At 44.0% G+C, this 24,122-nt stretch overlaps 1 protein-coding gene across 1 annotated transcript in view; it reads left to right on the top strand.

The window, feature by feature from the left end:
* Positions 1-20,098: 20,098 nt before the first annotated feature.
* The window catches only part of TGM6 (transglutaminase 6), a 44,647-nt gene continuing 40,623 nt past the window's right edge, over positions 20,099-24,122 (top strand). The window contains exon 1 of the mRNA XM_045508566.2: positions 20,099-20,193. Coding sequence (XP_045364522.2) covers positions 20,187-20,193 — 7 coding nt within the window. The 5' untranslated portion in view covers positions 20,099-20,186. The remainder of the gene's footprint in view (positions 20,194-24,122) is intronic.

Below are 24,122 nucleotides of genomic sequence, written 5' to 3'. Positions count from 1 at the left end.
CTCTCTCTCTCTCTCTCTCTCTCTCTCTCTCTCTTTCTCAACACTTACCTTTGGAATTCAGCCTCTATGTTGTAAGTCAGTCCAAGCCACCTGGAGAGGCCTCGTGCAGGTATGCCAACTGAAAACCCAGCTAAGGTTCCCACCACCAGCCAGAATCAACTGCCAACCACGTGAGTAAGGGAGCCTCCAGTAACTTCAGCTTTAGACACTGAGTTGCCCTCAGCCCTTGAGTCTTCAAGCCATCCCTGGACATCATGGAACACAGGCAAGCCATCCCTGACCGTGCCCTGTCTGAAATCCTCACTCACGGGAGCAACATATAGATGGTTTACACCACAAAGTTTGGGGTTAGTCTGTTATGCGTGTAACTGGAACAAGTTTCAATACATGTCAGCCTGGTGAATAACCTCCCAGTGTCATTAATCTGTCCCTATTATTTCCAGGGTTATCAATGTCTACATGGGCATTATACACAGGCATTAAGGCCAATTATAGCCTCTTCTCTAAATATTACCTTCTTATTGCTCCCCATTGTGCTTGGCAAGTGCCTGTTTGTTGGGAAGGCAGGCACATCCCTCACTTAGTGCAGGAGCAACCCCTGTGATCCTGTTTAAGAATAAGGTTTTCTCTTCACAATGCTGTCTTGTAGTCAGTGATGTCCTGCTCGTCACAGAGGAAGAGAACTGGGAAACTCAAGGTGGCGCTGGAGGAAGGAATGTGACCTGAGATAAAGGGCTTGTTAGTCCCGTCCCAGAACAAGCCTCTTGAATCATTCATGCATCCATCAGTCATCTATGTATGTATTCAGTCAGTCACAATCATCTCCATCTTAAATACCTGCCACGTGTCAGGCACTGTGCTGCATATGTGAGAACCCATGGCCCATGGCTTTGTGAAGTTTACATCCTAATGGGGAGCCAGACAGAAGCAGGTAAACAAACAAATAAAATACTGACAGTTTGTGTTAAGCATAATGAAATAAAAACACATGTATTGTCCTGGCTACTTGCCCTGTAGCTGGAGGAGGTCCCTCTGAGGAGTTATTTCAGCTGAGACTTGAAGAAACCAAGCATGTTAAATCGTCTGCAAGCAATGGAGACTGACTTTGGCTGGGACAAGGAGAGGAGAAAATATTGAAAGAGCACAGGGAGCTCAGACTAAGTGGAGAAGATGGAGGACCAGGCTTAGAAAGTGAGCAGGAGAAAAGGATGGCCACACAGTCAAAATTGCATCACAAGGACAGGGTTCAAGATGGTGGCGTTAGGAGGATCCTGAGCCCACTCTTCCCATGGACACCCCAAAGCTGCAACTACACGTAGAACAATTCTCTCAACGAAAGACCTGGAGACTAGCAAGAAAGATCTTCCACAGCAAAAGCCAAAAAACGGGGCAGGGGGGGCCACATCAAGATGGGTAAGAGAGCCAGAGATAGTCTTTCCAGGACCTCACCCCCAACCCCGGTGTGGTGACCCACAAGCGGGTCGCAAACACAGAGCTCCTCCCTGAGCAGCGAGGCATTCAGCCCCACATTGGTTCCCCCTGCCGTGGGACCTGCATCAGAAGGGTGAGCCCCCGAAATGACTGGCTTTGAAGTCCAGTGGGGCCTCCATCTGGGAGAGCCAGAGGGCTGTAGAAAACTGAGACTCTACTCTTGACACAGAGTCACTTGCTCTGAGTCCCAACACAGAGGTAGCAGCTTGAGAAGCCCCTGGGTCATGCATGAGGGAGAATCACTGACTAGTCTTAGGATGTACACTGGAGGTCAAGGGTCTGTTGGAGATCTCGCCAGGGACAGGTGAGCTGGCAGGTGCCATCTTTCTTACGCCTTCTGCCTCGTTGGCCTCCTGCTAGCAGACCTTATTTTTGGCACTCTCAGTCTACCTCACCAGCACCATTCACCCAGCCTGGTGCTCATCCACTGCAGTCCCCACCCATCAGACCCAGAGTGGGGCCTCACTCTGGTCCAGCACTCATCCAGCACAGACCCTGCCCCGCCAGATCCAGCAGGTGGGCTTTTCCATCCTGGCACTCATCCACAAGTGCTCCATCCCACCGAATCTAGAAGGTGCGTGCACCCCGCACAGCGGGTGCCACTTGACCACCTGGTAATAGTGGCCGGGGGGCTTGTGTTTCTGGTCCCTAGGGACTGAAACAAGCAGAGAAACAGATCTTGGCAGTCTAAACCCCCAGGGCACTACACAGACAACAGAACAAAGCATACCCTCTGTCTTCCAGTGACCACTGCTTCAAGCCTGGGAGAGACAGCTGTTTTGCCTAATACATAGAAACAAACACAGAGAGTCAGGCAAAATGAGGAGATAAAGGAATGCATTCCAAACAAAAGAATAAGACAAAATCTCAGGGAAAAAAACATTGATGAAGCAGAGATAAGCAATCTGCCTAATAAAGAGTTCAAAGTAATGGTGATAAAGATGCTCACTAAACTCAGGAGAATAGTCGAATGCAGTGAGATATTCAACCAAGAGTCAGAAAACATAAAAAAGTTCCAAACAGAAGTTGCAGAGCTGAAGAATTCAATAACGAAACTGAAAAATATACTAGTTTACTAAAAACTATAAAGCATACTGGATGAAGCAGAAAAATGAATCAGTGAGCTGGAAGACAAAGCAATGGAACTCACCCAGACAGAGCAGCAAGAAGAAAGAAAGAAAAATTTTAAGTGAAGATTTTTTGAGGAACCTCCAGGACAACACCAAGCAGAATAACATTCACATTATAGAGGTCTCAGAAGGAGAAGAGAGAAGGAAACAGAAAATATATTTAAAGAAATAATAGCTGAAAACTTCCCTAATCTGGGGAAGGAAAGAGAATTCAAAATAAAATGAACCTAGAGAGCCACACCAAGACACACTATATTAAAATGGTAAAAATTAACAATAAAGAGGGGATCTTAAAAGCAGCAAAAGGAAAACAACTTCTTATATAAAAGGGAAGCCCCATAAGGCTATCAATAGATAGCCTTATATATAAACCACATTAACGTGATATGCCACATTAACAAAATTAAGAGGAAAATTATGTGATCATCTCAACAGATACAGAAAAAACACTTGGCAAAATTCAACATCCATTTATAATAAAAACTCTCAACAAAGTGGTTATTGACAGAATATACTTCAACATAACAAAGGCCATATAGGACAAACCCACAGCTAACATGATACTTAATAGTGAAAAGCTGAAACATTTTCCTCCAAGATCAGTAACAAGACAGGAATGCCCACTCTCACCACTTTTATTTGACATTGTATTGGAAGTTCTTACCACAACAATTAGGCAAGAAAAAGAAATAAAAGACAACCAAATTGGAAAGGAAGGAGTAAAATTGTCACTATTTGCAGATGGCATGACACTTTATATAGAAAACCCTAAAGATTCCACCAAAAAGAAAAACTATTAGAAGTAATAAATGAGGGGAGGGGGGAGGGTATAGCTCAAGAGGTAGAGCGCACGCTTAGCATACAAGATCCTGGATTCAATACCTAGTACTTCCTCTAAAAATAAATAAGTAAGCTTAATTACCTCCCCTCAAAATAAAAAACAATAAAATAAAATAAAACAAATTTTTAAAAAAAGAATGAAGACTTTTAAAAAAAAAAGGGGTAATAAATGAATTCTGTAAAGTTATAGGCTAGAAAATCAATCTACAGAAATCAGTGGTGTTTCTATAAACTAATAATGAACTATCAGAAAAAGAAGCTAAGGAAACAATTCCATTCACAAACTGCATCAAAAATAAATAAATAAAATGCCTAGGAATAAATTTAACCAAGGAGTTTAAAGATTTACACATTGAAAACTATAGGACACTGATGAAGGAAACTGAAAAAGTCACAAATAAATGGAAAGATATTCCATGCTCGTAAGTGGGAAGAATTAATATTGTTAAAATGTCCATACTACTTGAAGCAACCTACTACCAAATTCAATTCAGTGCAATCCCTATCAAAATTCCAAAGGCATTTTTCACAAAACTAGAAAAAATAATTTGAAACTTTGTATGTATCGACAAAAGATCCCCAATAGCCAAAGCAGTCTTGAGAAGGAAGAACAAAGTTGGGGGTACCATGTTCCCTGATTTCAAACTATGCTACAAAACTATATTAAATCAAAACAATATGGTATTTACATTATAACAGATACACATATCAATAGGGCAGAACTGAGAGCCCAGAAATAAAACCACACATACACAGACAACTAATTTACAACTAAAAAAGTCAAAAATAAACAGTCAAAAAAGGACAATCTCTTCAATAAATGGTGTTGAAAAAAACTGAACAGCCACATGCAAAAGAATGAAACTTACACCATAGACAAAAATTAACTCAAAATAGATTAAAGACTTGAACACAAGTCCTGAAAACATGAATTCCTAGAAGGAAAAAAATAGGTAACTTCCTCAATCTTAGCTATATTTTTGTGGATCTGGCCCCAAAGGCAAAAGAAGCAAAAGCAAAAATAAACATAAGGGACTACATCAAGTTAAAAAGCTTTTGCACACTGAAGAAAACCATCATCAAAACAAAAATCCAACCTACTGGATGAGAGTGGATATTTACAAATCACATTATCTGACAAGCAGTTAATATCCAAAACATGTAAAGAATTCACACAATTTAACAACGGCAGCAAAACCCCACCAGATTTTTAAATGGGCAGAGGATCTAAATAGACATTTTTCCAAAGAAGACATACAGATGGCCAGCTAGTATATGAAAATTACTAATCATTAAGGAAATTCAAATCACAACCACAATGAGATATCACTTCACACCTGTCAGAAAGGCTATCATCAAGAAGACAAGAAATGACAAGTGTTGGAGAGGACGTGGAGGAAGGGGAACTTTCATACACTGTTGATGGAAATGTAAATTGGTGCAACCACTATGGAAAACAGTGTGAAGATTCCTCAAAAAGTAAAGACTAGAACTCATGCAATTCAGCCATTCCAAAGTATTTATCCAAAGAACAAAAACAATAATTTGAAAAGATATATGCACCTTTATGTTTATAGCAGCATTATTTACAATAGTCAAGATATGGAAGCAACCTAAGTGTCCACTGAGGGATTAATGAATTAAGATGTGGTGTATGTATACACAGTGGAATACTAATCAGCCATAAAAAAGAATGAAATCTTGCCATTTGCAACAACATTGGAATTATATTCAGTGAAATAGGTCAGAACGTGAAAGACGAAAACCATATGATTTCACTCATATGTGGAATCTAAAAAAAATGAACAAACAAAACAAAAACAAACTCATAGACACACAGAACAGGTTGGTGGTTACAGAGGGGAAAGGGGTTGGGGTGGGTGAAGTGGGTGAAGGGGGTCAAGTGTATGGCGATGGATGGCAGCTGGATTTTTGGTGACGATCAGTTTGCAGTGATGTTGTGCACCTGAAAGTTATATAATGTTATACACCAATTTTACCTGAATAAAAAAAATTGCACTGCAAACCCACTGAGTGAGGACATCATTGGTTGTCCTAAAATAACGTGGCACTAGAATCCATTCTGGTCACCAGAACCATCACTATTGCCCACAGAATGGAGTCCCCATTGTCCCTGCATCTTCTTGCCACCAGCTCGCAGTTTAAAATTCCAGGCGAGAACATGCGCTTAGCTAAGCCTAAGTCATGTGACTATTCTCTTGCTACAACACAGTCTAGGAATTTTGGACAAGATGTCTGGTCTGCAGCAGCCATCTTGCAGCTATGAAGCAACAAGCATGAAGAAGAAAAGCCAACATTCAAGGGTAGCCTAACAGAAAGCTTAAAAGGACTAGGTCCTGAAGGCACTGCTGAGCTGCTATACCAGACTTGAGACTGTTGATTCCAGACATTTTATTAAATAAACAATAACTTTCTTTAGATTTAAAGCCACTGTTGTCAGAGATTTTATTACTTGCAGTAAAAGCATTTTTAACCTTTACAGAAGGGGATACCTGATCAAGTAATTTTTATCTAAGGTGACAGGTAGGATGTGCTCTAGCAGGTGGAGGGGGCAGAAGAGTAAGGTTTTTCAAACTTTTGTGTAAATTAGGATCAACTGGAATGATCACTAAAATGCAGATTCTCACAGCCCATCCTTCAAAATTGCTGGCTCAGAACCATGAGGCATATGCATTTTTATGGCATCCAGGTGCATATGATGGAGGCAGATAATCCTGCCAACAGAGGCACCTTGGTTTAGAGGAGCATCGGGACAGGCAAACCTACGTCCGTCTTCTTACTCCTCCTCTCTGAGTCCCAACTTTTCATCTGTAAAACTAAATGTGACAATGAATGTCAAGTAGCTAACAGTACCTGGACCATAGAAGCAATATAAATAAAATTATTTATTGTGCCAGACTGCCTGGGGATCCCGGCTCTGTCTCTCAACTGACTGTATGACTTTGGGCAAATTACTTAACCTCTCTGTGCCTCGGTGTCTTCATTTGTACAATGCAGATAGTTATGGTACCCACCTCATAGAGTTCTGATGATCAGCGACTTAAATATGTTGAGCACTTAGAACAGTGGCTGGTGGGGAGTTAAGTGTTCAGTAAGGGTCAGCTTCAATTATTATTGCCAGGGTGAGGCATTTGTCTCAGTCAAAGAGGTTACTCACCCTTACTCCTGCCCCACAGCACCAGAGTTCGGGAGTTCCAGGGAGGACACAGTCATTCTGCCTGGAGGTCACTGGAAGAACTTTTGAAGGAAGCAAGATCTGATTTCCTCTTTGGTCAGAAGTGGTCTAATTAGGGCAGAGTCAGTGGCACCAAGGAAAGACCTAGCCTGAGGCTCAATTCAGAGCTCTGAGGGTTTGCCAGAGTAGAGCAGAGACCCCCCTCCTCTGGGGAATCACAGGGATGGACCCTGAGAGCTGCAGCCTGGATATTAAGGAAATGGATACTGAGAGCTAAGAACTGATTGCAATCTTAAAAATAACCAACAGAGGGAGATCTAGACCGGAATCAGCTTCCAGAATTCAGCAGTGAGCCGACTCCAGACTCCAGGTGATTTCAATGTGCAGTCAAGACGCAGAACCAACACCCTAAAGAGTGGGGAGCTTGCTGTGACTGTATGTATTAATCCAGTATGAGAGGAGCAGGGAGAGGGGTAGAACGTAGACGTATATCAGACACTCCAAATTCTCTTGGCCTCACCTGTCACTTGTCCCAGTCACTACTGCAGGAACGACTCTGACGTCTGACAAGACTTCCCCCTGTACCTCCACTTAAGATGTTCCCCTGCCCATGACTTTCCTTCTGATGCTAAGGACTCAGCTCAGCATCCACTGAACTGTACACTTAAAAATAGTTTAAATGGTAAATTTTGTGTATATTTTACCACAATTATTAAAAATAGATCATTATTAAAAACAGTATCATAAAACAATAATTTTAAAACTATGTTGATCTGTTTATAACGTATAAAGATGTAATTTGTAAAATAATAATTACACAAAAGATTATGGAGAAAACGGAGCTATACTAGAGTAAAGTTTCTATATGCAATGCACACGAAGTTAAAATTAGTTCAAAATAGATTGTTTTAAGTTAAGATGCTAATTGTAACCCCAGGGCAATCACTAAGAAAATAACTTTAAAATTATAGTGAAATAAACAAGAAGGAAATTAAAATGGTAGACTAGAAAATGTCTACTTAACACAAAAGAAGTCAGCAACAGAGGAACAAAGACATAAGACAGAAACCAAATAGCAAAATGGCAGATGTAAATCCTGTCTTAATGGTAATTACATCCAATGTAAATGGGTTAAACTCTCCAATTAAAAGGCAGAAGTTGACAGAATGGATTTTTTTTTAAAAAATGACCAATCAATATGCTGTCTATTCGAAGACACAAACATGTTGAAAGTAAAAAGATGAGAAAATACACACCATGCAGACAGTAACCAAAAGAGAGTGGAGACAAAATAGACTTTTAAGAAAAAATTTAGGGACAAATAATGCATATGCCTGGTATAAGATCTTTGTAGCCAAAGCCAAGAAATACACATACTTACCTTCACTCCAGAAGGTTCTCCTGAGCGTTTAAGAATCATTGGTGAATATAGTAGACCCATGGAGGATTTAATTTGGCCTATACTTTGTTTTAAAAGTGTTTAAATTTATTGCTGACATTTAACAATCAGGAGACTGACATTTCATTCAAACTTGCTGCTTCTCTTGGAAAGCCTGGCCATACTGGTCTGCATTTCTGCTTAATAAACATTGGCTTCCACTGACATAAGTTTCCTTTTTCAAAAGGTCTATTGTCCAGTTCCCCATAGTTCCCATCCGGAAGAGACAGGGAGCTTGGTCAGGCCAACATTCCCCTCCGCCCTCACTGTCCACTCTCATTTCATAGATGGGGAAACAGCCCTAGCGAGGCGAGAGACTGGCCAAGGGTCACACAGGGAGGCTCAAGCAGGAACAGCTCTACTCCTGCTAAGCACCAACCCCCACAGAACTAGCCACACCACAGAGAAGCAGAAGCCCTGCCTTTGGACTCTTGCCCTCCAGGGTGAGCTGATGCGGGCGCCTCCTTTACCCTTACCTGCTACCCAGGGTCTGCAGGTTCTTTCTTCCCTGTAAAAACCATTTTAGGAGACCCCAGCAATGACAGTAACAGAGTGAGTTGTATGGCCAACAGCAAGTCAAGAAGGGTACTGTCAGGGGTATTTGCATCTTAACAGAGACCCAGTGTGAGTCAAATGAGTGACTGCGATTTTAACGCTGGAGATTCAGGCGCCTGATAGGGAATTGGGGCTGTACATTCATACATATGTTCATGTGTTGGGGAGGGGGACACCTAGCGAATCTTCCCACTAATGCTGAAATTGAAATCAAACCATAAAGAGAAGTGTCTTTTAAGTGATTTCAACTGCAAAACCCTTTCTTCAAATCAAAGAACTAATGGGACGTGAGTCAGGGAAGTTCCATGATTTGGTGGGAGTGGGGGCCCAGGCTAGGTTCAGTCCACTCCCCATTGGAGTAGACACTCGTGGTGGTGATGGAGCGGGCCTTCTTCTCAGCAGAGCCAGGGCAGAGTCCCGTCACCATTGCCAGGGTCTCACAGCCTGGCCTCGGCATGTCTCTGCTCTGCTTTGAGATAGACCTCAGAAGGCTGCTCAGCGTGTGTAGGCATGTTCCAGAAGTGTGGCAGCTAACACCTCTGGAGGTGACCCACTATCAGTGGAGACTGGACTCAGCCCTGTCATCTTTTTGGAGGGACGGGTCTAAGGTGTATTCCATACAGTTCTTCAGAGAACGCCCTGCAGGACTGAGCCCCAGTTTCTCATAGTAATTGCCTTGATCATAGACTGGATTGCTCATAAGCAACAGAAATTTATTTCTCCCAGTTCTGAAAGGAGGCTGGAAGTCTGAGAACAGGACGAGGTTCTAGCAAGGGCCCTCTTCCGCTTGCAGATTACTGGACTTCTCACTGTATCCTCATAGCTGTATCCTCACACGGCAGAGTGAGGGAGAGCTCTCTGGCCTCTTTTATAATCCCATCCATGAGGGCGGAGCCCTCCCAGAGGCCAGAGGCCCCACCTGCTAATAGCATCGCATCAGGGACTTGGATTTCAACATACGAGTTTGGGGTGGGACACAAACTGTCAGTTCATAACAGTAACCCACTTATTAACACACTCTTCACTGGCATTCCTCCCTTCTGTGTCACTCTTAATGCTTCTCCACTTCTGCCTCCTTGGATCACCACCTAAGTCAACTATAAGCACCCAAGCCCTTGCCTTGGGTTCTGCTTTTGGGGGAATCCAAACTAAGACACCCCTCACCACTGCTCCCACATGCCTCCCCAGATATTTGCCAGCCCCTCCAAGTGGGTGACGACCACTGCCCTCAGCATGTCTAGGCCCCGAGCTCCTTGACCCCTGGGCCTTGCCCCCTTCACCTCTAAGAAGTCATCTGGATGCAGGAAAAAGTAGCCAAAAGACAAAGATTGATGTTATTGACTTTATATGTTTAAAATTCTCTGTGTAACATAACAACACCATTAAAAGGCCTTGGTGAGTTGAAGTGGGAGTTGAGGGACCGAAGTCGAGGAGGGAGAGCTTCTGGATGGGGTTAGAGGACAGAAAATGATGCCATCGGAGCAGACTGGGGGGAGATAAAAATGATGGGTTTGGACATGTTGTTTTGGTGCTGGGGGGATACCCTGGTGGAGTTTCCAGGAGACACTGATGAATTCTCAGTGGAACTGAATTCATCAATGTTTCTGGAACTCAAGAGATAGAGATATGAAAGACATCAAAATGAATAAGTGATATTCAAAGTCATGGGCATGGATGAGATCACTCAAGGTGAATGTTTAGGACAGAAAAGAAGCTAAATAAACTGATTTCTGAAAGGTGGGGTTTTAGTGGCATTGGAAAAAAGGAACTACTATTTTAACTCTATACACATGTCAGCTTTATTATTGCAAATATTACTTGTATTTATTTTTTGTGTTTGTATTTATTTGTACTACATTATTATAAATAATTCAGTTTTATTATTACAGATAATATTGTAAGATATTATAAAAGTGTAAGATATTGTGTTACCAACTATAGCCACCGTGTTTTCATGTTGTTCTTTTTTAAATGGAGGTACTGGGAATCAAACGAAGTACCTCGTGCACGATCAGCATGCACTCTAGCCACTGAGCCATACCCCAGCCATGTTTTATGTTACAGCCTCCAACCTTATTCATCTTACAGCTGAAAATTTGTATCCTTTTACCAATCTCTACCTGTTTCCCCCACCCCCCAGCCCCTGGCAACCACTTTTCTACTTCCTATGAGAGTGATTTTTTAAAATATACTTTTATTTGTTGTTTTATACATATCTGTCTGCAGGAGCTGAGAGTGAAAGAAGAGAACGTGAAAGGAGATGCCCACGTTGTACCCGCTGGATGCTCCAGACATCCCCGCGGCCCCAGCTCAACGAGCAGGTGTGTTCTGTTCTCCTGACGTTAACTGTGCCAGGACTGCCCAGCACCCAGACATTGCCTGCCTGCCACAGGCTTTACTCAAGGGAGGCAAAGAGGGCTTATTTGTTCTATGTAGTCACATCCTGAGAGCTGCAGGAGAGGTTGGTGTGGTTATAAATGAGCCATCCTTTTGTGATAGGATCCTTACAGTGATGGAACTGTTCTGTGCCTTGGCTTTGGTGGTGGATACACAAAACTACGTGTGATAAAAATTTGCATAAAACTAAATATGCACACAGACTCAGTATATGGTTATATTCAACAGGGGTTTTTTAATTGATGTGAAATTCACATAGCATAAAATGAGTCACTTTAAAGTGAATAATTCAGTGGCATTTAGCACATTCACAATATTGTGCAACCACCACCTTTGCATTGTGCTAAGACATTTTCATCACCCAAAATGAGAACCCCATACCCATTAAGCAGTCACTCCCCAATTCCCCTCCCCTCCACCCTTGGCAATCCTCAACCAGCTGTCTGTCTGGCTTTACCTATTCTGGACATCTCATATAAAAGGAGTCATACATTATATGACCTTTTGTGTCTGGCTTCTCTCCCTTGACATAATGTTTTCAAAGTTCACCCATACTGTATAGCATGTATTGGTGCTCCATTCCTTTTTATGACTGAATAATATCCCATTGTGTGCATGTCCCACCATTTGATTATCCCTTCATCCACTGATGAACATTTAGGTTATTTCCTCTTTTGTCATTGTGAATCATGCTGCCGTTAATGCAGCATGCAATGTACCTATCTGAGCACCTGTTCTCAATTCTTTTGAATATATACCTAAGGGTAAAATTGCAGGGTCAGATGGTAATTTGATGAACTTTTTCAGGAGCTGCCAAACTGTTTTCTGTGGATGTAGTTTTAAGCCACTAAATTTGTGGCAATTTACCATGAAAATCACAAAACAAATACACCTCTCTTTCACCTGCAGTTTTAAAAAATGGCATTCGTGTCCCCAAATAACGTCCCCTGAATAATTTAATTGCTGCTTCTTTGCTTCTCAGATATATAGTGACAATTGTTCAGTGACTTCCCACCATGGAAAATGAGGGTTAAGTCCTTTTAATTCCCACCACCATCACCTGAGGACTGCCTTCCGTCCTCATCCTCCCAGTAGACAATGTTATAATTTTGGTTAGATTACCATGTGGTGCTTACACTATTATAACATCCATGTTTACTTTTCTTCTCCTGCTCAAGATTTTGTTTCCCCTGGAGTTAATGATTTAAAGTCTAAGCTTTATCTTTGCTTCATTTTTTTATGGACATATTACTATTTCAAAAACCAAACACTCTGCCAATTGTTGAAATAGCCGCTCAGGATTTCCAGACATGGCAGCTATTCCATCCATTTGAACACGTTGAGGAAGTTTCTTTCCCAGCCTACTGACCTCTTATCCTGGTTTCATGTCCGACATTAATTGGGGGAAATTCTCATTCATTATTACTTCAAATATTTCTTCTGCTCCTTTTCCTCTGTCTTGTACCCTGATGTTTCCATTATGCATATGTTACACATTTTGTAGGTGTTCCATAATTCTTGGATATTTTGGGAGGGGTTTCATTCTTTTTTCTCTTTGCTTTTGCATTTTTGAAATGTCTTTTGACATAACCTCAAGCTCACAGATTCTTTCCTCAGCCATGTCTGGTCTATTAATGAGCCCTCAAAGACGTTCTTCATTTCTGTTATAGTGTTTCTAACATTTCTTTTTTAATTCTTTCTTAGGATTTCCACCTCTCTGCTTACATTACCCACCTGTTCTTGATATTGTCTACACTTTCCATTATGGACCTTAGCATATTAATCATAGTTATTTTAAATTCCCAGTCTGATAACTCCAACATCTTTGTCATAGCTGAATCTGGTTATGATGTTTGCTCTCTCTTCAAACTGCATTTTTGCCTTTTAGTATGCCTTGTAATTTTTTGTTGAAAGCTGGACTGGGTAAAAGAAACTCTGGTTAGACCTTTAGTGATATGGTGGTGAGGTGTAGGGGAGGGGAAACATTCAATAGTCCTTTGATTAGATCTCAGTCTTTTAGTGAGCCTGCATCTCTAGGCTGTGACCTTCAAAAGCATGTTTCAGTCTGTCCCCCGCCCCTTTGTGGGGTCAGAATGGCTAGGGTGGGCTGGAGGTGGGTATTTCCCTTGCCCTAGAGCAGTTAGACTCTTTTTAAACCTTGGTAGTTTATGGTTTGCTAAAAGAATTTCTCTTAAAGGCAAATCTTGTTAAGAACAAAATGCTGGGGTGTATTTCCAGATGGTCCCCTGTCCTCTCCCCCTGTCTGAAGTGTGAGGGGAATTTCCTCCAATATTCACCATGAGAACCTGGCAGGGCTTGGAGGTGGAAGTCACAGAAGTGCATGCTCCCCTCTATGACTGAGCCCCTGGAGCTGTTATCTCTCCGTCTCATCCACACTGAGCCTCCGGCAATTCATCAATCACGGTTTAGGTTTGCCCATCCCCAGTAAATTGTGATTCTCTGTATCTGTTTGTTCTGTCTCTCAAACTTTGTTGGGGGTGGCGGAGGGTGATGGCAGTGGTTTGCCCTATAACCTTACTTCTCTAACTGATCTAAGAAGAGTTGTTAATTTTCAGTTGTTTACTTTTTGTGAGGACATCATGAGGGCTTTCAAACTCCTCACATGCTGGACCAGGAACCAGAAGTCATCCTCCACTGGCCCTTTCAGCATCTCCACTTCCCTGGGACATGTGGGAACATCTGGATCCCTGCCTGATACATAAAATAGGGCTGCTTCAGGCCCACCTCTCAGGCCTCCTCTTTCCGCAGCTGCTGTTTTTCAGCAGAAAATGAGTTTACTAAAAGGATAAGGAGGACCCACAGAAACATCAGAAGCACTCAGCTTCCAGGAATATCTGGAACCTCATAACCAGCCTCACAAGAAGAAACAGTAACTGCAAGTGATGATCCTGCCCCTGCCCTGCCAATAGCACCTCTGGGGCAGGAACTCATCCTTGTAGTGTCTGGAAAAGCATAATCACCATAGAAGCTGGTCCCTGCCACCACCTACGCCAGCAAACCATAGAAGCTGGTCCCTGCCACCACCTACGCCAGCAAACACAGGTTGTGCAAGGAGTTAGTGTCATCAGATTGCACACTTCTGAGCTAGAGACTGGGTGTGATTTAATGAGTGTAGGTCTCAAGCCTGTATCCTAGCTGCAAAGGAGTCTGGGCTTTGAATTTTCTGTGTTCTACCTTTGGATATTGGGACTCTTAGAGCTGACAATTCACAAAACTAGCAAGGGCATTCAAAACAGGCTTGGCAGCTAGACCAGATGACACTACATGAAGCAAAAACCCTTTTTCATTCTTTACAGAAATTTTCAAACATACAGTAAAGTTAAAAGAATTATATAGTGAGTGCCATATACCCACCCCCTAGATTCTACCATTAACATTTTACTATACTTGTTTTAGCACACATCCATCCATCTCATTTTTTTTTTTTGGCTCATTTCAAGGTAAATTGTACACTTCTCTCCAAATACTTCAGTACGTCTGTCATTAACTAGAGTTTGAAATTTGCTTATAGCTTTTATTTCTTGGTTATTAAACTCACATACAACAAAATATACAAATCTTAAGTGCATATCTATTCAAGTTCAACAAATGCCTACACAACCAACACCCCAATCAACTGTCCCAATCAGACTATCATCCCAGAAAGTTCCTTCATGACCTTCCAAGTCAATCCCTACGCCCAACTCACCCCTAAAGGCAACCACTGCTCTCATCTTTTCCCACCATATGTTAATTGGCAAAACCTTTTTAATTTTGGCTTTTCCCTCAAAGTAGGACTTGCCAACCAAAACTTCCCCACCTACCCTCCTGCCTCTCTGGGAATTTGGTCCAGAGAGGTGTGGTCAGGTGGAGAAATCTGCTTGCTTCTCCTCCTTTGATCTTCCTTTTCCCTCCAGCAGAGACGGCTTCCTTCACTTCCCAGATGGAAAGGACTGTTCTTAAATGGTATATCTAGAGATCTCTGGCCTTGGCTTATAGTAGTCTCGAGACTCAAATCCAACAGGGCCAGCTCCTGGCTGTTAATGGAACTTTAGGGTTTACTAAGCCCTTTTTTGGCAAACCCTTGCTTTGAAGATCATTGCCTTGTGAAGGACAAAACAAGTAGTAACCAAGACAAGCAATCAGGCAGTCAAGGCTGGATGATAGCCCTTTGTTCTTGTCCCCCTCCATCCTTGGCTTTGGAGGGAGGAGAGTCCCAGGACAACCTAATTTACAAGAAATACAGTTGATAATACTTCAAAACGCCATCTCCATTACCGAATGAGTGAACCAATGTGACCCAAGAAGAAGCTCTAGCATCGGTTGCTATCTGGACACTGATGTCTCTGCAGATTCCACAGCGATTTGCCCTTTGGTGAGAACAAAGAAGTATTTATGAATGAATTTGGAAGGAAGGAAAAAATGAATGTAGAAGTGGATGAGTAGATCGTGAGCACACAAAGCAAGAACACAGTAAGCTCTGAACGCTTATACCGTCATAGCAGCCTCTAGGTCCTAATGATGTTAGACAGATGGGCTGATGGATGAAGAGGGCAACACCTGGACACTGAGGGCCAGATGTGTCCACTTCTAACCTCCTGGCTTGCCCTGCAGCTTCTGGCCCACATGCAGTGGGCAATAACCAGGTCGGCTGATGATGGTCAAAGAGCAACTTGCCTCTTGGCTGGGCAAGCACCTCCCTCCCAGAGTTTGAACTCTGGCTGTCTATGTCACCATGGTTATTACTCTCAGGATGAGGTGATGTAGCGATGAGTTAGAGTTTCGCCGTCTTTTATTAGGTGCTTGATGACTTCGCCCAGTGATGGGAGGGGAACAGAATCAGCTTCCATTTTACAGCCCGGGTCAGCAGAGCCCCAGAGAGGGGAAGGGATGAACTGCCACCAGACCAGTCCAGAGCAAGCTCTGATGGGTCCCTCCGATTCATTGTCCTATGAGGATAAATTCCCAAGACAGTGTAGGCAATTCCTGTCCTAAGTACCCAGGGGATCATAGGTCCAGCTGGCAGCTCAGACCTTGGGATTTACTCACGGGCAGCACCAGGTCTGCATTTGCTGGAGCCACCGGACTCTGGAAATGAGGGTTCCAAGCACCCGAGGACTCTGTGGGCTCCCCTCTGCGGAGCACAGCTGCTCCTGGATTCTTCTGGCCTATGGTGTCTACTTTACTTGAGGTCCGTCCTCTGCGATTTAGGTCAGCTTGTGGTTTTCTCTTGAGGGGCAGAACTGAAATCCTAGAGCGGAAGCATATTCTAGATCAGCAGCTCTCAAACATTATGGTCTCCGGACCTTTTTACACTCTTAAAAATTATTGAGAATCCCAGAGAAGTCTTGTTTTGTGTGGGTTATATTTGGATAGTTACCAATTTAGAAATTAACACTGAGAAACTTACAAAATCTTGATTCATTAACTCGTTTAAAAACAAATAAACCCATTGCATCTTAACACAAATAACAAAACAAACAAACAAAATCCCATATTTTCCAAAACAAAAAATAATATTAGTAAGAGTAGATTATTTTACTCTTTTTTTTTTTCTGGCAAATCTCTTTAACTAAATAGAAGGCTGTATTCTCATACTTGTCTTTACATTCATTTTTTTCCAACTTTTTGCAATATCATGTAGCCTCTGGAAAATTCCACTATACACTCATGATGGAGAGTGAAATAAGCCAAAAAAAAAAAAACCTGTAATAATATTATGAAAATAGCTTTAACTTCACAGAGCCCCCAGAAGCATCTTGGGGACCCTGGACTTCTCTTTAAGAACAGCTGCTCTGAATAGCGCATCTTCAATTTTAATGTGCATGCAAACCACCCCAGGAACTGGTACAGTGCAGATTCCGGTTCAGGGAGTCTGGGGTAGGGCCCAGGAGTCTGCATTTCTAACCAGCTACCAGGTGATACCGATGCTGCTGGACCCCAGACCACACTCATGGACTCACAGCTCTGCCTCTGACACTATCCGAGGCAGGACCAGATAGACTCCTGAAAAAGTCATGGTGCTCTCCCAATCCCTACACTTAAAACACAAGAAAACTTGAATTAAACAAACCCAACGAAACTCTTATTTTTCTTAAAGTGATTACTTTGACTTTTTGTTTAAATTAAAAAAAAAATTTAAATTGTGTTTGGTGCCCACACTTTGCTGGTCTTAAGCATGTGAATAATCCATTACCATTCCAAGGGGAGGAGACTTGCCCAGGCCTCTGCAGCTTTGCCTCCTGGAGAAAGCCCCTCCCCATCATCCACTGCCCACCAAGAGGTCCCTGTTTTCTGTATTCCCCCACCAAAAGGATGGGGCACTTGAGCAGATCTAGGGCTTGGTGCTGGGGAGCAGATGGGAGGTCTGTAGCCCTCAAGATGTCCTCAGTCAAGGAGACTGAAATGAGAGGCACACAAAAATACCAGCCAAAATAGCATTACATTCCTCTATGAGGACAAAAAAAAAAAAAAAATCAGGAAACAACCTTAATTCCCGTCAATTTGGGAAGGGTTAGCTAGATCACGTACGCTCATGCAAGAAATGCCACTGTTGATGACGGTACACGTCCACAGTCTGTGATCAGAAAAAACGCAGATGTAAGTATGGTATGTGGTTAAGCAGAAACGGCAGGTTACATATCAGCTTCTCTGCACAATGGGATTTACAGAAATGTATTTACATATGTTTGCAGCCATACGTCTGCTTTCTTCTTTCTGTGTTGCTTCAATTTTCTGCATGGGTATAGTTTACAGCCAGAAAAGCAATTAAACTATTTTTAAAGCATCTATTTATTCCATAGGCACAGATTTTTAACTTGTGAAGCCCCCGCTGTAGGCTGGGCATAGGTCCAGGTGACACTGGGGTATCCTGACTTGCCTGAGTCTTTGGCTCCTGTCTGCCATCTCTAGTCTGATCATTTAGAATCAGAGAATGTTGGAACCAGTAAGACTCAGCCCATGCCCTTATTTCATGGATGAGGGTGCAGAGGCTCAGAGAAGGTGAGTGACTTACCAAGAGTCACACAGCCAGCTTGGCCCAGAGATAACAGAGTCCAGTCTCCTGGCTCTCATCCCAGGGCTCTACTGCCAGGCTTTGCTGCTCTCCCCTAAATCTGAGTAGGAATTGTTGTTTGAGGTTGTTGAGGCAGGGGTGGTTTTGAATGGCCCGTCTTCTAGGAGCCCCAGTCCAGGCAAATCCAAGATGAAAGATAAAAAGGCCCTGGATGAGACTGTCATTAGTGGGGAGGAGTCTGACCCTGCACAGGCAGAAAAGCAGCTTTGGTAGGATAGGGCCCGGGTCTGCCCGGCCACCAGGGCAGCAGGCTGCAGGGCACCAGGGAAGGAGCCAGGTGCCAGATGTCAGTAATTAAAGGCAATGCAGGCCTGCAAATAGCCCATTAAAGATGTTTGCCCTGCATCAAACCAGCAAGCAGAACTCAACTCCTTTGCCACTTTCTGTAAAAAAACCAACCACATCAAACAATTCAGGGTTTTTATACACTTTCCCAAATGCTTGGGTGAACACAGGGAGTGAGGGCACACAGCGTACAGACCGCCGCCTCCCCTCCATGCCTGTCTCAGGGAGTCTATCCCCTCCCACTCCACACTCCCTCCCTGGCCGGTCCCACCCAACCTCTGATGACCCCAAGTCATTCTCTCAAGGCACTCCCCAACAAAGAGAATCTTCCTCCCAGCTCCCAGGAGAACAAAATTCCCTCCATTTCATCCCACACAAGGCTTTAGAAGCTCTGAAGTCCAGAGCCCTGGACTTTGAGCTAGAATCTTTGAGCCCAGGAATCTTAGACTTTTGAGCTAGAATGGCCCCTGAGAGTACTTTAGCCCAGTCTTTCTTAGTTCACAGTGGGTGAAGCCAGGGTTCTGAGATGAAGAGGTCTTGCCCAAGGTCATGGGGCACTAGTAGCTGCCAGGTCTCTAAGCTCCAGGCTGTAGTCAGCTCACAAAGTTGCATTGGATTAGCCTTGACTTTGAACCAGAGAGCCTCCCTTCTCTATTCCCCACCTCCTCCTGAGAGACTAGGTTGACACCACTCTGGGCGGTTGGACTGTCACAGGGAGGTCCTGCAAGGAGTTCAAAGGACAGAAGACCCTGCAAGAAGTCAGGTTGGGGGTCTCTTTTCAATTTCTGGGATAGATTGAACCCAGGCAGAGGCAAGACAGTATGCCATCCTCATCTCTTTAGCTCGGAAGCCCCAAACATTGAAGGGGCGGACTAGCTCAGAGGTGGTCCAACTCTCAAAGTGCGGGTGATTGAGGAGGGGGTGCAGGGGAGCCAGGATCCCTCAGCACCCAGGCCCTGGCCATGAGTTTTCCTTATCACCCTCTTAGTCACCAAAGAAAGAGAAGTCAGTCTTCATTTTACTAAAATTCAGGGAGGATCACAGACCTTGCTGGGGCAGCGTGACCAGGGCAGGAGCCAGCCTGCAAACCCAAGCCTGTGTGGGTCAAAAGTTTATTCCCCTGAAACTAAGGGCTCCTCCATCAAAGCTGAGCCTGTGGGTGGGTGTGTGCAGCTGTGCGGGAGGGTGTGGCATGGTGGGGCCTTGTCCCTAGGAGAGGATGGTGGGTCACTTCCCCTGCTGATGCCTCTGGAGCCCACACAGAAGAGAGAAAAACTTTCTCTTCTCAGCCAGGAGGGGATATAACAGCCCCAGACCAGATGCCATGAGGCCTGGTGTCCCACCCGCCTCTGCCACTTGTCACCACGTATCCTTAGAGTCCCCTCTCCGAACCTCCGTCTTCTCGTCTGAGCTGTTATGAGGGATGAGGACGGCTGACCATAAAACCAGTTCCCTGGCTCTTTGCCAGGCTCGTGGCCCTCCTGGCCCTCAGTTTCTCCCACAATCCAGCTCAAAGCTTTGGGAGGCCTCTTGGCTGGAGCCCCTCCCACACTGGACACCTTCGAGGTGCAAAGCAAGGCAATTACTGGGTGTTTAGTGTCTTGGAGGTGTCACTGCTAGAGTGAGGAGGGCCACACCTCCTCTTGAATTCTGACTGTCCTGCCTGGGAGTGTCCCAAGGCTCGCCTTATTAAGTGGGGCTGGCTGGCTGCTCAGAAACAGAGTCCTGACAGTCCACACTCCACCGTGCAGAGGAAACAAGGCGTCGTGCAGCCCTGGCATGGCAGGTGAGTGGGCTGGGCCTGGGGGCCTTGGAGCACCAGGGCCCCTGCGAGAAGCTTCTGGAAGCGGGTGTCTGTGGAATGAAACTTTGGTCACTGATTCTCAGGATCGTGAAGCTGCACGGTCCATGAGATGTTCCTGCCTGTTCAAGAGAACATGGGGTCCCAGAGATGGAAAGAGCCTTCTCCCGACCACCCAGCAAGCAAGTCCGAGACAGAGCCCTTCCCAGACTGGGGCCAGGCCTTCCCCGCATGCCTTGCTGGACTGGAGGAGGGGGGAGCAGAAAGGCAAGTGGAAAGATCTGAAGTCTTCTCACACCCCATGTAGATTACATGGATCCAGAAACATGTCTGGGCAGAGCTGGGGATGTGGGCTGGGTGAGGAGAAAGGAGACGCCCCATGGGCTGCATACTCTTCAAATTCCCACCTCAAAGATTCAAATGCAAGAGCAGCTCTGTCCAAGGAGAAAAGAGCTATGTGACCTTGAACAAGAGAATTTGCCCTTGGTACCTCCATTTTCCCATCTGTACAATGGGAATTATAATTCAAATCAACTCACAGGCCTGCAGTGAGAACTGTTGAGACCAAGTCTGCCTTTCCCCCCACAATATCTCACATGGGGCTTTGTCAACAATACTCTCAGAAAATGTGCCTCCCCCTCCAGCCTCAATACAGTGAGGGACAAATTCCCCTCCCACCCTGGGAACTTACCTGTTAGTCAACAGTTATATATTTTATACCGATTCTGTGCAGGGAATGGGGTCCAGTGGTGAGCAAGCCAAGTCAACAGAAGCAGGGGTCCTACTCTCTCTCATAGGTCTTTAAAGGATATTTCTAATTCTATGTTCCTATTTTCAGTTGTTCAGTATCATGTGACAATTATAGGAGTCTTTTTTATTTTTTGACTTTCAAAGGCAGGTATTTTAATTTCCTTATCATATTTGAACTTTCTCTTCTTACTTTCCCCTGGCAATTGGGAACATTACTGGCATCCTGGGCCCTTCCTCTCTTGGGAGGGTCAGCTCCCCAAGGACTAGGCCTTGCCACCCCAGCTCACCCCCTAGGCTTTTGTTTCCAGAGCTGGAGTGGCTTCTCCCTTTAGTCCTGGGTTAGAGGATGCTGGCTTTGCTTCCTTCAGGATCTGCTTTTCAGGACTCACCTAGAGGTCCCTCTTCCCTAAGTATTTACTATACCATCCGCCTTAAACTTGACCAAGTTTAATTGCTGAAAAAGGATCCTTCTAGGATCAAAGTCAGCAATGGGGGTTCCAACGTCTGGTCTAACTTACTGGGTGATCATTCGTTTCTTTGAACCTCGATTTCTTCATCTGTAAAACATCAGGGTTGGATTCATCATGCCTAGTATATAAACTGACTATTAAGTTGAATTCAATCCCCAGTCTTCTGGATTTTCCTGGCTTCTTGGAGACCTGCTCCTCAGAGCAGTCGACCAAGCCTACTACACAACCTGTGCATGAATGACAAGACATCAGATCCTGGGTGGAAAGTGTGTGGTCTGCCTGTGGCCCCTTCTCACCCCCTCCCTCACACTGTTCATGGTAGACATCACTAGTTGATGCCAGAGCTCTTCCCTACAGAGCCTGAATGTGGCCCCAGGAGTCTCCTCAACATAGTTCTTCAGGTCGTCCCTACCAGTTGATCAGTGTTAGAAAATGAAAGAAGATCCTTTTCCCATTGTTGAATTATAATAATCTTTTGGCTCAGAAATTCTAAGAATCAAGAATATTCTGTGTGGGGTTGGCTCCAGCTGGGACATTGGGTTGGAGCTGATGGGCCACTGCTTACTGGTGAGAGAAGCCAGCAGCTTCCGACAGGACCAGGAAGGAAAGGGAGACTGGGAAGTAGCCCCAGGCAACTCCTCAATGAATCATTTAGTTGGGGAGATCAGGTGCCCATGATGCACACTAAGAATAAGGTCATAATGGGTCCCATTAAAAACCAATTACATTGAGTCCAGAGTCTGGGAGATGATACTGGTTTCATCAGAGCCTCCTGGGTTCAGCCCCATGGGGTGCCATCCCCAAGCTGGGACAGAGATCTAGGGAGCAGAGCATCATCAGCTCTTTGGTATCACCCAAGGGCAGGAGAAGGAACAGCTAGGGTGAGCTAGGGCTGTGGGTGGGAGGTGATCCTCTGCACATGGACCCTCCTCTCCAAGTAGGACTCTTTCTTAGGCTGATCTCAGGCCAGCTGGTGAGCAAGTGAGCTCGAAAGGAGACGGTGAGGTTGGCAGGGGAGGGAGAGGCAGGTGATAGGCAGGCCAGATGGTGGGGATGGGGGGGCTTGAATGCCAGCATAATGGTCAGGGATTTGATGGCTCTTCAGCAGGGGAAATGACATGTTGACCCTTGTGCAGTCAGGAAATCCCTTCTCCTCACTGACTCTCAGTTTCTCCATAATAACAGGATGGGTTGAAGAGGATGAACTGAAAATGTTCTGAGGCTCTTGGGGCCTTCAATGATTTAAACAAGAGGTGAAGATGGGGAGTAAAAAGAAAATCAATGCATGTAGGAATTGGGAGGGGAGGACCAAAGTGGTGGGGGAGAAAGGAGGAGGTGATGATATAAAACCCCCACTATTTTTTTTAATTTTAATTGAAGTATAGTTGATTTACAATGTTGTGTTAGCTTTTGGTGTACAGCAAAATGATATAGAAGTATATATTCTTTTTCATAATCTTTTCCATCATGCTTTATTACAGGATAGTAAATACAGTTCCCTGTGGTATACAGTAGGACTTTATTGTTTATCTACTTTCTACATAGTCGTTTGTATCTGCTAATTCCAAACTCCTAGTTTATCCCTCCTCTCCTTTCTCCTTTGGTACCCATAAGTTTATTTTCTGTGTCTGTGAGTCTGTTTCCATTTTGTAAATAAGTTCATTTGTATCATATGTGAGATTCCACATGTAAGTGATGTCATGTGGTATTTGTCTTTCTCTGTCTGACTTGCTTCACTTAGTATGATAATCTCTAGGTCCATCCATGTTGTTGCAAATGGCATTATTTCATTCTTTTTATGGCTGAGTAGTATTCCTTTGTATAAATATACCATATCTTCTTTATCCATTCACCTGTCAATGGACACTTAGAAATCCCAGTCTAGTAGTCTCATAACCATGGTACTCTGCTAAGTACCTTATAAGTAAGAAGACCACTCATATCAGCTGAAATTTGTTGTCCTAGAGTTTATTAATGGTTTCTCCTTTCACTCTCAGAATTTGCAGATTTAGGTGATGCATTTACTCATTACCCTATTTAATCATTACCTCATCCACCCCAAAACTCTATGAGGAAATTATTATTATGCCACTTCAGAGAGGTCCACTAATTTATCCAGGGCCACACAGCCAATAAATGAAAGATCAGGATTGCATTGTCAGAACACTGGAATGGCAGCCGGGAGTTCTTGTGCAAATACTGAAGATAATTATCTGAGTAATAACACTCACCTTTATTGAGTGCCTAATATGTGCCAGTACTGTTCTAATTACTCTATGTGAATTATTGTATTTAATTCTCACAACTCAAGGAGGGGGCTACTATCATCACTGCCATTTTCACCAGGAGACTGAAGATCAGAAAGGTTCAGTCACTTGCCTCGGGACACACAGCCAACAAGTGGCAAAGTCTGCATTTGAATTCAAGTGTGTGCCTCTGAAATCAGCCTTCTGATTGCTGTGTGAGGTGGAAAGAAAGTCCACCTTTCCTAAGACAGGAAGATGGGGTGGAGAAGGGAAGGAGAGCTGCAGAAGAAGGAAGTCAGGAAGGAAGGGCAGGTTTTGGAAAGTGACTGCCTCAGAGAGAGGGATTATGGATGGGTGGGGAGCAGATGATGGAGCATAGGTGCTGATCCTCTAAGGTGTGCCAGGAAGCTGCGAGCATTGGTTGTCCTTTTCACAGCCTCGCCCCTGT

Source organism: Camelus bactrianus, chromosome 19 (genome assembly GCF_048773025.1).
Source record: "Camelus bactrianus isolate YW-2024 breed Bactrian camel chromosome 19, ASM4877302v1, whole genome shotgun sequence".
Classification (NCBI taxonomy): Eukaryota; Metazoa; Chordata; class Mammalia; order Artiodactyla; family Camelidae; genus Camelus; species Camelus bactrianus.
Note: the sequence above shows the minus strand (reverse complement) of the source record. Positions and strands in the feature narration are given on the sequence as shown.